We start from the raw sequence: 15,879 nt of genomic DNA on the forward strand, positions 1-15,879 counted from the left end.
TGACGGGTTGTTGCCCGGATGTTCTTTAGAAGATTGCCGAATGACCGAGCGTGACCGACCATGGCCTGATTCTGCGCCCTCCCTAAAGTACACAGGAATATCAGATCTTACGCTGTTTCAGTGACATTTGCTTTGAGGAATATGAATTTTAGTAAAAAGGGACCTCATTGCTGTACGACCGCGTGAGATAGACCATTGCTTCTGCGTCCTCCCAAAAGTACACAGGGGATGGCAGAGATTACACTGTTTTGGCGACACTGCAGGAATTTTCGATATTAGTTCTGCTAAAAAGAATATTACATTACACGACTGCAGTACGACTGCTTGCCCGAACTGAGCATGCGCCCTGCCCACATTACGCATAGTAATACGGTCAAATGAATAAGAATATCGTTGTTGCCATTTTGACAGAAAGGAGAAAGAAAAGCCACGGAAAGATTGTTATTCTGAGAAAATGAATCCAAATTGTATTTCGCCTGTACAGCTGTCTTATGCCATTGAAATATAGTACAACAGAATTAACAAATCTTTCATTTTACCGTTTTGGCATTTCTTTTGTAATATACGCCCACTTCGACCAGCTGAAAGACTGCTTAAGTAAACATCTATGATATATAACGTCGACTAATGATTGGGATTATATGATTTTACACATTGTTATATAGCTAGGTACAGATGCAATATTACCTGAGTAGCGCGTGATGATATAAAATTACATAGTTCCATGGTTATGACCTTACTCTGAAATATGTGTGCATGATCCTTCCGAGGAACGTTTGATTTTGTTCCACGTTTTCTCGGCTATCATTTTGGGGTTACATAGTTCTAAACATACCTTGTGTTTTAGTTGAGTGTTGAATATTGATGTGATGATCATTTTTTAAGCATTATCAAATCTGCGTGTGAACAAATTGATCTTTCAGTCAAGTCCCCACAAGATGGTTGCTGAAATATAGTTGAGATTAGCCAAATGGGGTGAACAATTCAGTATATAGCCAGCCAGGAGTTATATTGCCCCAAGATGTGTTTATGTACATCTCCCAGCGATTATTACACGGGTATTGAATTAAATGACGGATTCGCTAAGGTTAGCATTAGATGGATGGGATGAAATGGACAATGATGCACTTACAGAATACTACACCGTGATGTTAACACCTTACTATTCTTGACATCAAAACGGAAACGTATTAATAGTATAGATAGATGTTTTTCTTATCACAGACATGAAAAGGGGGACTATAACTATGTAAACGATAGTGGACTAGAATTATTGGCCCGCTAACTCTTCTGGCAAAATTCCCCCTATTTGTACTGTTTGTCAGTACCCCAAGGGAGTCGTAGAGACAGGTATCATCCGACAACATCACCAGAACCACCAACTCTCTAGTGTTTATAGATGTGCCTTGTTTCCAATCAGCCCATGACGGAAACGCGCACGTTATCTGTAGCATTAATTGATTCGATTAGAAAGCTTCATTAAGGCGGAGTCACGCTGCAATCTGGGTTGACTTGATAACACAGATGCCTATTGCTTCGAGGTTTCAACATTAACTACCTGCTGTACGGATTGATAAACAAGCAGTGGCAAATCTCAGAAACGTAGAAGAGGTAAAAATTGATTACTTTGTATTGTTATCGAAATATTTGACTTTTATTAAATAATATGTCTTATCAAGGAGGTTTAAACCTCCTTGGTCTTATCAATTCGTCTGATAATGGAGCTAGGATGTAAGCATGCTAACTGCTGCTTTAGGTCCATCGGTGTAATTATGCTTTATTATGTAATTGATAAGCTATGAATCCTTTAAGTGTTGCCATTGATAGTGCGTTGCCACCGATAGATCTGCTTGGAGATTAATTTTGAGACAGACTGAAAAGGATAGCGGAGAAATGATATTTGAGGCTACCATTGTTATTAGTTCGTGTAATTAGCTGTCCACGTTCGTTGTCCAGTATTTTATGTGAAACGTTCTTGTGTCATATTTACTACTCGGGCTCTCAAGTCTCAATGTGCATTTTTTTATTCCATTTCCATCCCCCCCTCAAAGTACTTTTTGTCCTCCTCTTCCTGGCTGCTGAGCCAAGAGAAAATCATCGATACCATTCCATGCCGCCACGTCTAACACCGAAGTTTTTGGCAAAGATTTCACATTCTTGACTGGAGTAGCACAAACTGGTACGGCACAAGGTTAACATGGAAAAACATCGTGGCAGACACATGGCCCCATAAGGCAATTAGCTGTCTGTGGCTGGTGGAGACCGGAAGAATAAGCGGAATCACATTTTAATGCACCATATTTATAAGAGAGTTCTGAATACGTTCCAAAACAGTGTCTCTAAAGACAGGATCATTTTGAGATAATCTCTTGTCTGTTGGGGAGTTCACGCTAATCTAAAAAGGCTTTGTGAACAAAAGAAGGCATTTTACCTGTTAGAATTTCAAACATCGAGCAGTCCATAGATATAAATGATAAATCAAAACTATCCCTACTACCCTAGTCCCCTGATGCATAATCAACACTATTTTCTGTTTGTATCATCAATGATACGATCACATGCTTATTACTTGCGAGAGATGAAATGTAGGCTTTGAAATGCACTTGATGCGGCCGGTGTCACGTAGGCCACTGGCTCAATAAGCTTGCCCTCATGAATATTAATGAGGAACATTCTGGATGTCGCTGATGCAGGTTCAAATGTGCCATATCATAAACACGATACTGACTCCTTCGTGAGACTACAGCAATTATATAAGAATAATTAATGCTTTTTTTAAAAATAATGTTGGCGCCTCTCGGTATGTTTCGCCAAGGTTACTAGTACCAACATTTGAAACGCTAAAATGCTACTTGGACACGGACCGATAAAAAGTTACCACAGAAGCATAACCGATCAAACATCAAGGTCAGATACGATATCAAACCTCTTCTAACAGCTGTCCCATTGTACACTTGGACTGTAAACTAGGTCAGATAGTGACAGTCTGAAAACGGATAGGCCAGGGAACCCTATGACACCGCGCCCGCCCTACTAATAGTACCATTCCCTTTTGACTGGGTTCGATTTTACACACGAGACAGGCTTAAATATGATAATCAGCGCCTTCGGATACAAATTTCTCTCTGACGCCACTGATGCCATTTATTTGAATACTTCTGGTCCGTGTTCAGATGTTACGAGAGGCCTTGCCCTTGAACAATGATTAATTACCTCACGTGGGGTCAATGGCCGACCTAATTCTCGACCCAGGTCTATTCTCACTGTGGTCTATTCTGTAGTCTCCATTTCTGTGGTGCTAGTTGGGGGCCACAATTTCAGACGACGCGAAATACAAACCTTGAATACGAGCCGAATGTGTCAACAGACTGAAAGGCCGCTATACCCCAATACGTTAGTTCAAACGCAAGTACGGCTATATATATGTAACCCTAGTCGGTAACTTGGCAATCACTTGAATGTCAGATGTTATAAAAATACTGGTGTTTTATGGTCCATCTCTGCACATTTTGACTTGGTATCATGTATACCCACAAAAGCCATGCTTACGAAAACACTTTGCAAGTCTAGAATAGTCATGAGTATTCTATGTTCGTGCTAATGTCTGAGACAAAAGTATGAAACATCTGAAAGTGTTTTATTCTCTGCTCTAAAAAGTGGGTCTGATACGTGCTTTGTTTTAAATGGGGCGGGGGGGGGGAGACGTGCTGCCAAAAATGAATGATAATACCATATACTCTCAGGAAAGTTTCTTCGGTTCGCTCTATTTGCAATACTTTAATAGCTTTAAGGGGTGAGTTGAGCGCAATTTATCCCTCCCTACATACTCTGAGCCACTGCACTGGAAATATGGACTGCTACATTGGACTGAGGACCATTCGAGTTTTTAAAAAGTTGATATTGTCCAGAAGGAGGGCGATTCCTTGATTTTGAAACGAAAGTTCACGTGTGTTTGCATGTAACATGACCAAAGTTTAAACGTTCTCTCCAACACAAATTATGTCAACTCACTGTCCACTCAACATAACTCAGTGCACATAATTTGTGCTGGGAAGAAATTTAAACCTTAGCCATATTTCCACATTCACTCCGGGTGTACGTTTAACACTAAAGTATTCTACTTTACCCCAAGTATTCTATGATATTCTATGAGATAATAACAAGAACGCAATTTTCTTGATACAGAAATTTTTCTTCTTCTCAAACATCTCATAAAGCTTAGGCGTAGACAGCATTTGTTTTCAAGAGAAACTGTAGCAGCTAGTTCAAGACTATGATTATGTACACTACTTGTCATATCAACAACGGTGCAACATCATGTATATTTCACATTTTTGGGATATTCCGAAATAGTGCAAGGCCATGAGTGTATCTGACAAGCTATAAATACATAATGGCAAGAGCAGGGCAAATGGCATTGGGTTTTTTGAAGGCAGGCAAACGCAACCCGCAAGGGGATTCAAGGACTACGTCGAAACACTAAATCATTTATACAGTCATAGATTAGAGTGACTTTCGTTCGTCTGACGGTCAAAATCCATTTGTATTGTTCTTGCCGAAGTTTCATTTTTTTGTGTGCAAACACGTTGGTGCAAAACTCCCCTAGCCACATCTTCTGACCTGTGCGGAATGCTCAATGTCAAATCATGAGGAAACCCTCCCCTCCCCACTTCACTGCCTCTGACAATAGCATGTACACGTTTCTACTGAACGTGAAACGACACCCCACTTTCCCATACTGCTCTAACAACTGTCGGTTGTATGTTTTCATTTAGACCATGTAGTTCAAACGGAACGAGGCCAGCTCATTGCCGCATTACTGCGTGTTGACATGCTCAAAATTTCATCACGTTGTAACGTTCCGCCAAAAAGGTCAAACAGGATCAAAAATATACAACTGGCCCCTCCCTTCGGACATAATTGACAGACTACTAATTACTTCGACCTGTTCTCCCTACTATATAAACCTGATTTCCTCTCCAATAGTTCTCAAGGTCAGACAGAAGGTGGTTGGGGGTGCTGAGCAGCCGTGCAATGCACACGTCAATCATTCTACATCAAACACAACCGCTCAGCAGTCTGTAACACCAATATTTAACATATTTTTGTTTAGCAACAGACGGTATTCATCAAATCGTAGTTAGCATTGCATGGCAATAACGGTATTCAAGTCATTGGGTGACGTATTCAAATCGCAGTTTGCATATCCACAGATATCACTGACTAGACAATTTTCCATACTGGCCCTGACACTTTGCAACTCGTCCTCAATGACTTGTGATTTTTAACCATATCCACTCATTTCTCATTTTGCATAGTCATCCAATCATGTTTTACAATCTTAAGCAGCTTCTGTACATCTCAAAAGTTCACCCATTTTCTAGTTTCTTTTGTACATGGAAATCATCATATCTATAATAATAATAATCTTCCATTAATAACATTGCTAATATTTAAACTCACAGACATGTCAGAGAGGCTGGGGACGTACAAATATTTCTCTCAGGGAAGGACAGCGATGTCGGATAAGCTGTGAACATTTGAACGCTGCAAAACGACTTTGCTATAAAAAGATATCTAAGACACATCTAGGCTTACGATTTCATTACAGATACCATAGTCATCATAATTTGGAAAAAAAAGATCCTATGGTCCGATACGGGATAGGATAAGCAATGTATAGCATATGTGTAATAAAATACAGCTGTGATTTGAACCTTAATTTAAGCATATTGTACAAAGGCTAGATGGTGCAGAGCCAGAGGGCAGCTGAAATTCTACGGAAAATATTCAAAACATTTTAGTCTACTAGTCCCCGCTAACTTTCTTAATGGAACAGTCCATGCGTGATGTCACGTGCATGAATAAATAAAGGTCAGATAAATAAAGGTCGAAGTTCACTATCACGTCTACACTGTAAACAACGTAGTGAATTGATCGGTAGTGAACAGATATTGCCATCTACAAAACTAACGTCTGTAGGGGGAGGGGCGGCATTACAAGAATTGTCACACACCTGGCAAAGTCAGGTAAAACTCCAGAAAACATCTTCAGGTGATGTCGACAAGGTACTATATCCCTGGCTGAAACACTCAAACACGTAGTTGTGACCTTGGTTATTGTCCCAGAAGGTGTTTCCTGGGATTTCGAAGCGAACACACAATTCCACTTTTCCGCCGACTTCCATGTTGTTTGGTGCGGTGATTGTGAAGGAAAACTTGTCGGTCGTCCCGTCAGAAGACCCCCGCACGTATTCTGTGGGCGTGTCGAAACACAGTTTCCAGTCGTTGTACGTCCACCGTACACCCACCTTCTTCTCGAAATGCAAATTTCTGACGCGTATCGTGCCCAGGATAGTCATATCTGACACCACGGCGGTTTCCAGACACACTGCCTGTGTGAACACCTTTCCTAAAAACTCCCGCGCGGACCCCGGCTGGTTAAACAGGGGCGTCAGGTATCTGTGTTTCTCGATAAAATGTTTCGTGGCCTCCGTCAACTCCTCGTGACTCCGGCGGAGGGACTGCAGCACTTGTGCCGGTATTTCCGGCGGCAGCTCTCGCTCCGCATTGGTTATGACCTTGACGTCCGTGAGTTCCAATCCAAGGGCGTCCGCGAAGCGTACTGATTTTCGCCTAGTGGGGGAGGGCGGTGGCTTTTCCCCGACTTCCTTCAATGATTTCGACCGCTGGTGTGTCTTCCCTCGCTCGGCATGCTCGGGAAGAAGGTATTTGGTGCTGTGACCGAATAATTTTCTGGCCGTTTCCTCAGCCTTCGCTGGATCTATTTCGTCAAATGACTTGATATCGTTGAACTCGTGATTCGCCCCAGCCAGGTTTTGGTCACCCTTACACTTTGGTTTATACTGGTCGTCGTCACACACGCAGTTATCAGCTGACATAGTTGTCCGAAATTTTGGTCAGGTTTGCAGTATGATTCACAGACGGCGTCAGAACTCAAAATTCTGGGTAAGGAACACACTGAGTCCTACCTTCACTTCGGCTGCAATTCTCTGTCCACAGCAGCAAAAACAAGCTGTCGATATCGCCAAGCTTTGCCGGCCAATATCACCTGCGTCGCCATGTTGCTCTCCCCAGCTCTGTTCTGTGTATAAATAACCCACAGGCAGCCCGACCTTTATAAGATGAAGCGACGGCGCCCTCCTATTGGCCGAGTGACGTCTGTACCTATGTAACCCCAATGACGTCAGCAGCGCGCGGTGTTCCCCGGCCGGCTTGAACAGGTAAAAGAATAGCGCAGTAGAACGACACGAACCGCACGTAGGTACTGATGGAATGTTCCAGCAATAATGGGTTCACTTTCAGTTATTATGGACCGATCCTGATTGCCCATTACAATTAGACTTCGACCAATGATAGTTTGGTTGCATGCCCGTGAAATATTTGCATTTTCATGTTTTTGTTTTGCCTTTCTACGCTTTGGCGGAGGTGGGCGGGGCTATGGGATCGGTCCATTCGGATGAAAGTGCCATAGACTGTTACTACTGTGCTGTGCCATAGAACTGTTTGCAGGAAATGTAAGTTTGATGCCGTCTATACGTCTATGACACAATGTAGCCTGGAACCCTGTTGCCAAGTCAAACAGCGTCCATACCATCACGTACACGGACGTCCGTTCTTTGGGTAATAGGTCAACCCACTTGAGAAAATCAAAAGAATTCGAGCTGATCTCGATTGGGTGTCACTACTGAGTACAATGGTTCTTAGGTTGACCTTGACCTTGGCTGAGGCTCATATATCACTCGCCGTGGTGTACAATCACCTAGGACGCCAAGAGCGAACAATTAGCGGATAAATTTATGTCATCGTCGGAACTAGACCGGTACATAAATCACATGGAAACAATCGATGTGTTATTTTAGAGCAGCACCGCATAAGTATAGTATACCACAGACCATGCCCCCTTTCTAATTCGGTGCTGGCAAAATAACTCGGGTTTTGGCATCGGGCCATAAAAAGTAGATCATGTGAATAACATACACGCATGCATCTATCTACACCTGTTCCCAGTGGATGGAAAAAACGGCTTCCTTCTCATTGCAGCCGTATTTTTTCATAACAAGTTTGACCCTCGCTGAGGTAAGAACTAACAGCACCCAATACGTTAAGTGCTAGTTGAACTACACTTGCAAATAAGTAAAAAGAAAACAATCTTAATATATTTATTTTCCTGTGATTTCTATATAATGTATAGTCTGAAAACATACAGAAAAGAAAATTCTAGAAACTTCCAGAAAAATAATTTTCTAGAAACTTATAATGAAAAGAAGTTTCCATAAATAGCAATACCTATGTCAAATTTTTGTGTTACCTTAATTTGTCGTTGTTGACATAATCACATTGGTTACCACTACACATGAACATTTCTGATATTGATAAACGTTGTAATACATTTCTGCACTTATGATATTACACGTGAATGGTTTAACACATACAAACACAAGTAGTATACACATGCAAATGTAGTTTTAAGATACAGATAATGACATGATTTATATTTGTAAAGAGTTTTTTTTTTAGCCTCTCGCTTCATTCTTTGCAATATTGAAGAGACGGGATAAGACCCCGTTTATATTCAACCCATTGTTTGTTGTTTGGCGGTTAGTACTTGCCCTTGCCTGTCCTGTACTTGAATTTCATCATTATGGGCGTCTTGCCAGTGGCGTCTGCCTACGTCTAGAACCCCCAACACGCGTCCGTTCTATTCTGGTTGTCTTCGTAAGTTAAGTAGGCCGGGCAATCCCATGGAGTTTGCCCCTTTGACGTCAGTCGCCCAGCTGTTGTCATTATGGGGGAAAATAACACCGTGCGCTCCTAGCGATGGTAATATATACTGCATCATTAAGGTTCAACAAATATCGTGAAAGTCACCGTGAAACAGAGGTTTTGTGATTGATAATTTTCGGAATTTCAAGGCCGGATTAAGAAATATATATTTCACCAATCTATTACATACTGGACGTTCTTGTTTAATCGAAAATCGCTATGTAATTGTTACATCGTATCTGACGATCGAGCAAAATGCTGCTCTCTGACACGTACTGAGCAAAACCTAGCGGTCGGCAGGGAACGTTCCTCCAAACAATGCAGATTCATCACAACGCGAACATATGCTCAGTGTTCATTACTACTATTGTTTCAACCGCAAACTGATAACACTGGACCTATCCACAAAACGTCTCTAGCCGAAGCCAGGTACCAATTTTCATCTGAGCGAGGTGAGGAAATTCGTGTAAAGCTCAGGTACCTAGGTGACATACATCGCAAGACTCCAGACAGCCTACAGTACGTCGACCCCAAATACTGTAGGACATTGACCCCAGGGATCAAAGTGAGCATTGTGCCAAAATAAGTATTTGGGGCTGCACCAAATTAGGAAATGATTTTATCCTGCGGTCCGATAGGATCTGTTGTTTTGACGGGAAACCATTGTTTTGTCAACTATCCAAGAAACGTCCCTAACCGAAGCCAGGTACTCATTTTCATCTGAATTAGGTGAGGATATTCGGTCCTGAAACAATTATGGTCGGTAGGTAGGGATTTTCTTTCTTTCTAGATTTCGGACGGAGACCACCGAGTGACCCAACAAGTACAGTTCAACACTGTAAAACTGGAATCCCCCAGGAGTCTCAGGACACTGGTATTTTCAACATGACGTTGTAACGTTGTAATAAATTGTACAGATATACATTGTACAAGTACAAGTACTGAACAAAGAAGTACAATGTTTACTTCACATTCCTACATCAAGTGTTCGAAGCCTTAAGCTGTTAAGAGGGTATGAAATATAGAAAATCTGTAAGAAAATTTGCATGACTACTTGGATTCTATTTTGTATTTTCGTTACTCAAATATCAGATCGGAAATTGAGTGTCCCTTGCTAGAGGTCGAACGAAAAAAAGGTTAGGGTCGGCAGGATTTTGCAACAACAGGCCTGACAGACGACGCCAGACTCCAGACAGCCTACAGTACGTCGACCCCAATGATGCAGTACAACATTGACCTCAAGGGACGAGGGAGCATTGTGCCAAAATATGTTACTTTGGCTGCCCCAAATTAGGAAAGGATTTTACACTGCAAACCGATAGAAGCTGTTGTTTTGTAGAAACAAGAGTGTTAGTTGCCAATGTGCAGTACTAAGGAAAGCCGCCAGGGTGCCTAAACGATTAGCCTGGGTGCCACCCTATTTCTACCGGGGCTCCTACACTCGCTACCCTAAAAATATTTTTTTAGGGTAGCGATAGAAATAGGGTGGCACCCAGGCCATGAATGATGAAGTCTAATATTCAATTTCAATAACATACAGACTAACGCTACCAAAAACATAACCTTCTGGGCAAAGGCAATAATTATCTCAGACAATGCAATTACATAAATACGACACTTAAAAGTAAACCCGTTAATAGAAGAAATAACCTCAGAACCAAGATTCTGCCAAGATCAGCTGATAAACATACTCCGTTAGTATCCACGGCAACAAGAGAACAGGGTGACCGGACCTTTGTCCTTTTATGTAATAATGTTACACACTAGGTCTACACACACTTGTCACTCGGACTACTTAATTGAACTCAAAACAGATTCATCGGAAAACATTCATGCATTCAATTGACAGCAACAAAAGTCACAATGTCTTGAAGTGGATTATCATAAAACCTGGGAATCCGGAACTGAATTACTACTGTGACTCTGTGCTATCGGACAACTTCTATGTCTACGTGCTAGGGGGCGCATGTGCTGTGCTACGCGCGCTACGTGCATCGCGTCACGTAGGCCGGTATTGAATATCACATACGGGACCAGCCAGTAATACTGCTTTTTTGCCGGGCTCATCCTTGAATACCCGATAACAACATTACACCGTTTCAATAGCCAGAGATATGCGTGACTGGGCACATGGACCGGTGAGGTGACATTCCTTTGAATGAAGAACAGTACAAACGTGTAGCTGGGAGTGGGGAGTTAAGTCGAAAACTTCCTCCCCGCCCCCCTGACTAACAAAATACGGCCATTCCCCGTCATCTGATTGCGTCACCTCTAGAACAGCGGATTGGCAGACACTGTCTGCGGTTAGCTGATTTTCTGGGTAATACCTCACGGCGCAACGCGAGCTCTCGCCTCTTGCCTTTACCATCTACGGGCGCGCACGGGACGAGAACGGGGGCGGTACCGGTCTCAACCGGTCAACACAAGCCGTACACGACGGGCCCCTGTGATCTGTGAACCCGGGAACACACCAACAGCGCACGGAGAAAGAAGCGAGGTCCATGCGACACTTTGGAGCTCATTTCCCGCACCTAACAGCAACAGAACAAGGCCAGGGGGAACCTATGATGATCGAGGGAATAAACCCGGCGTTGTGTTTACCGCGGAACTTCAGCTACCTGTCCATCGGGGACCCGAGGCAGGACTCCCGTCGCATGGGCAGGCATAACCACGCCGGCCCAGCCTACATGCGGTCCCTCATGATCAGCATACCCGAAAAAGGCTGGAAGACTAAACCTGGACTGAGACTTGACTCTGTGCAAAGATCGCTGTCACAAGGAAATACTCCCTTGGGGAGTCCCGAATCGCTATCGCCCACCTCTCGAGAAAGGCAGAAGAAGAGCGTGCACTTTGCCGATTCGCTTGGCCTTGACTTGGTGGACGTTAAATTGATCCTAGACTATGACACACCGCCTGTAATCCCAAAGCAGGTGTTGTCGGCGCTGAACACCTCGAAACAACGACCGCCGGCGTACAACGACGCTTTCCCCGGCCACCGTTTCCTGGGCTCTTGCTTCCGCCCTCTTGGAAACGACCCTGACTTTCTTGGACGAGTGTGGGAGCAAGCCCTGTGTTTGGAAACCGCCGTTGTTGCAGGTATGACCGTGCTGTGTTCAGTACGCGTACGAAACTTGGACTATCACAAAAAGGTTTACGCTCGCTTCAGTTTTGACGGTTGGAAGACGTGTGAGGAGATAGGAGCATCTTACGTGTACGGATCGTGCGACGGGACGACCGACAAGTTCTCCTTCACGATTACCGCCCCTTCCGGAGACTTTCCCGTGGGCTCTAGAATTGAGTTCGCTATCAGATACGAGATCCCAGGGAACATCTTCTGGGACAACAACCAAGGGAAGAACTATGTCTTCGAATGCTACTGTAAGGAACCTGTGGACGAGCCGATATTGCAAGACCGATACCGGTCATACCTGGTTTGACTGTAACAGGAGAAAAGGATGTAACCACAGGAAATGACAGTTTCAACATGGCCGCACGGCTACAATTTGAAGGTGGCTTGTGCCGGGCCAAATACGGAACTGTGCTTTCGCACCATGGGACTTGGAGCAGTTACAAGGTTACTGCTGCTATTTTTTTTGCGAAATCAAAAAAAAAGAAGAGAAATATTGTTCCTACGTGATTTTGTTGCATAAAAATGCTTGCAAATTCCCCCATGTTGTCGGTTATCTTCTAAACTTACAGATTCGATGTCTAAAAAAGGATTTTTCTTCAACCGGGGAGAGCACAAACCAGAGGCCGGTGTTAGTCTGTATATCTTAGCCCGACCTTCAGGATTGGTTGTAAACAGACATTTGAAACCAGGTGCAGAACAATGTCGTTTTAAAAATGGAGGACGGGGTTACCAGCGGGCAAGTCCACCGACTCGTTACTATGCTAGTCACGCACACTGCCGAGCCTACATGGAGTCGGACTGGCATGGCGCGCGGAGACGCCATTTGTCAAACGACGATAGACAGGCTCTTCATGGTCAAGAAAGACGACCGAGCAAAGGTGGCATTGTAAAGTCTTCGTGGAACTGAAGAAGGCAGTATTGAAGGATCAAGCCGTGAAATCTTAGCCTGTACGTCGAAAGAGACGGAAACTGTCCGGTTAATATGAACTTGAAAGTGGTGCCATGGTTGAGTTTATAAACTGGGACATGCTTAAGGAAAGTCTTCATTTGGTGTCTCTTCAGGAGGACATCATGTTAAGCATGGACAAGGGCAATGTCTGAGGTGTGTAAATATCGGTGCGGGCACCGGCATCAAAGAGTATGGAGAGAGATATAAGTTGCAGGACGATGCAGGGATGGACGTGTATTTTTGGGGGAGGGGCACACACAAGGTCAGATCATGATGCAACACCGGGAAACACAGTCGGGATAGCATGCGATGGCATGGCATGTACACCCGCCGGGTCCTTGTTTACATCAATGATATTCAGGGTCTTGCTGAAGCGGCCATTGTTGGTGAGCACAAATAAACGTTATTTGGCCAGTGTAAAGTAAGAAACACAACCTTGCAAGCAAGGCTACCTCACTGTGTGATAAAGGGTCTCGTTCTCTCGGTGTTCACGTGATTTCAGGAACTTTGTTGTGGGAAAGTCCCTAAATGTAGGTCATCCCCAAAAGTGATGATCATTGTGCAATTCTCATGGGGGAAAAGAAGGTGTGGCGTGCTATGTTGCCAAACGAGGCAGGTTAATCCAAGGTCATCCTAAATGGGAAAAGATGTGTAAACACGAGCTGCCATGTTTTGTGTTATTTTTATGATGACGTTTATACGATTGTGTACAAAAAAAGAGAAAGATTTGTATCAAAGAAACTATACAGATAAGGACACTAGAAAGCGCCGCTTTAAGACAAAATGTATTGACATACAGCGACTGTGGAGTGTATGTTGGGATTCAGGCGCATGCCCCCCGGTGGAACAAATGGACATATAAAACTTCTATCTTGTACAGCACTTGGGTTGATTTCCGCACGACCCACCCGTGTTTACTGTTACTCAACACCCTTATCCATGTACAGCAAGTATACATACAGGTTGAATCATTTATATCAGATATTGCCGTAGACTGTCCTTAAGATTGTGCTGCTACATACGATTAAACAGTGACTTTGTCAGACTTGAGGTTTCTCCATTTTTGTGTGAGCGCGCGTGTGTGTGAGGGTGTGTGTGTGTGTGAGCGCGCGCGCGCGCGCGTGCGTGCGTGTGTGTGTGCGTGTGTGTGTGTGTGTGTCTGTGTGTGTGTGTGTTAGCTGGCAGCTAAGCAATGCGAAAGTGCCAAAATTCACCCAAGTGGTCAATGATAGGTATGTCGTTCTTGTGTAAGTTTGTTAAAGTTGTAGATAACCGTGCATAGATTTTGTAGATGTGGAAGTCATTTGCATAATCAAACTCTTTCAGGCATGAGGTCTCCGAACTCGTTTGGACTGCTGCAAGATACTAGTAGTGGTTATTTAGATCACAGAGAAACTAAGCTGGTGAAAGAAACCATTATGTCTTATTACTTCTGTACATAACTGTCCCTGCGTCCCTACTTGGTGTATGGTTGAGGAAAGTCGTCCCTGGCACACCGCAGGGTGCTGCATATGCATATATATGCCCACATGTCAAGGTAAAGTCACTGACGCGCCCCTTAGATGGTTTCATAACGTGCTTTGTTTCTCATAACATTTCTTTGTTTGGTTTACGTGTTTTTTTCTCATGGTTCTCATAACGTGCTTTTTTCTCATGGCTTCATAACTACGCTGTTATAAGATCTTATAATGCCTTTTCACACGGTCCCTCACGACGACGCCCCCTCGCCTTCTCAACTTTCTCCACTTGTGCCCAAGGTCATCTCTATGATCGATAGTGCTCCACACACATGACACAAGGGGAGATGAGAGATATTTCTGCGGTCGGACTTGACGGCTTGAGGTCACGGCGTCCGGGCACAGTCAATGTTTCCCCATGGCGGCTTGATATGTCAACTTAATTGACTAGGATAAAAGTAGCTCGCTATTCGGTATTGCATTGTTTGAATGTTAACACCGGAATCGTCGATTTTTTTTCTTCATTTCCATGACCCTTGTAAAGAAGCGTCCGTCTTTTATAACTTAGTTACATGGCGCATTACGTTCCTCTTTATATCGTGTTTCAGTTTTCAGTGGTGACACGAAAATAATCAAGTGGCGTGAGTCTGTGCTGTTAATAGATCTGGAGCCAGTATAAACTTTCACATAAAAAATGTCTCGTACACTGTAGGAAAATGGATGTACACCGGGACTGGGGCATGGCATGCTATGAAAATTAGTATTCTATTAAAGATTTAGCCTGCTGAGGGGGGCAATGTTAAGTTGATGGTACACAAAGCAATAAACGGACAAATATGGACGAACATATTTTGTTTGGTGGATATTTAAAGATCTCGTGATCAATGCCCTTTGTAGAGAGCGGCCGATATATTATTAGATGTAGTAGCGTCCAGGGGATGCTTACTCTACCACTTAGCTTACACGCAGACCCCCCCCCCCCCATCAAAACTACATGCATAAAATTAGAGACATTCAACTTTTGTTATCCTTGGCTTCATTGTAAAATGCATCGATCTTCGAAGGCCTCCATACCGAATGGACCATGCTTTTTACCTTGCAGCATTTCGTTCAGCAGTAAATCTTGGGTCTATAAACTGTATGAGCGACAGAATGGTGCCGAGGCCATGGCCATATAAAAGTAGGGCAAAGGGACGGGGTCACTCTCTGACCAGACCAGCAAAAGACTTCAGCTTCAGGTTCGCGATGAAAACATACACATGAAATAAAGATCAACCTTCTCTGAGAAGTGGAGAAGTTAGTAATGCATTTATGTAGGAATACACGTCCTGATTGAATGTATCTTGATATAACACAGCTTATATTGACATCTCACGACATAGCTGGCGCACTGAATAGTAAAAAACAGGTAGATCTAGCAATTCTTGATTTTACTAAAGCTTTCGATAAAGTCCCACATAGCAGACTCATCACAAAACTAGAGCACTACGGAATTCAAGGCACCACACTAAATTGGTTGAAGGCTTTCTTGACCAATAGGGAGCAGACGGTAGTGGT

At 43.4% G+C, this 15,879-nt stretch overlaps 2 protein-coding genes across 2 annotated transcripts; one reads left to right on the top strand and one right to left on the bottom strand.

Annotated features, from left to right (window-relative positions):
- Window positions 1-4,171: 4,171 nt before the first annotated feature.
- On the bottom strand, window positions 4,172-7,200 carry LOC136439147 (glycogen-binding subunit 76A-like). The gene has a single exon (XM_066434354.1). The coding sequence runs from the start codon at window positions 6,899-6,901 to the stop codon at window positions 6,026-6,028; it is 876 nt and encodes a 291-aa protein (XP_066290451.1). The 5' UTR covers window positions 6,902-7,200; the 3' UTR covers window positions 4,172-6,025.
- A 3,937-nt stretch (window positions 7,201-11,137) lies between these two features.
- LOC136439146 (glycogen-binding subunit 76A-like) lies at window positions 11,138-13,908 on the top strand. Its single transcript, XM_066434353.1, has one exon. The coding sequence runs from the start codon at window positions 11,288-11,290 to the stop codon at window positions 12,221-12,223; it is 936 nt and encodes a 311-aa protein (XP_066290450.1). The 5' UTR covers window positions 11,138-11,287; the 3' UTR covers window positions 12,224-13,908.
- Window positions 13,909-15,879: the final 1,971 nt, after the last annotated feature.

The sequence above is a fragment of the Branchiostoma lanceolatum genome, chromosome 7 (assembly GCF_035083965.1).
Source record: "Branchiostoma lanceolatum isolate klBraLanc5 chromosome 7, klBraLanc5.hap2, whole genome shotgun sequence".
NCBI lineage: Eukaryota > Metazoa > Chordata > Leptocardii > Amphioxiformes > Branchiostomatidae > Branchiostoma > Branchiostoma lanceolatum.

Coding starts and splice junctions, on each gene's coding strand:
- LOC136439147 (XM_066434354.1), bottom strand. CDS start 6,901: ATGTCAGCTGATAACTGCGTGTGTGACGACGACCAGTATAAACCAAAG.
- LOC136439146 (XM_066434353.1), top strand. CDS start 11,288: ATGCGACACTTTGGAGCTCATTTCCCGCACCTAACAGCAACAGAACAA.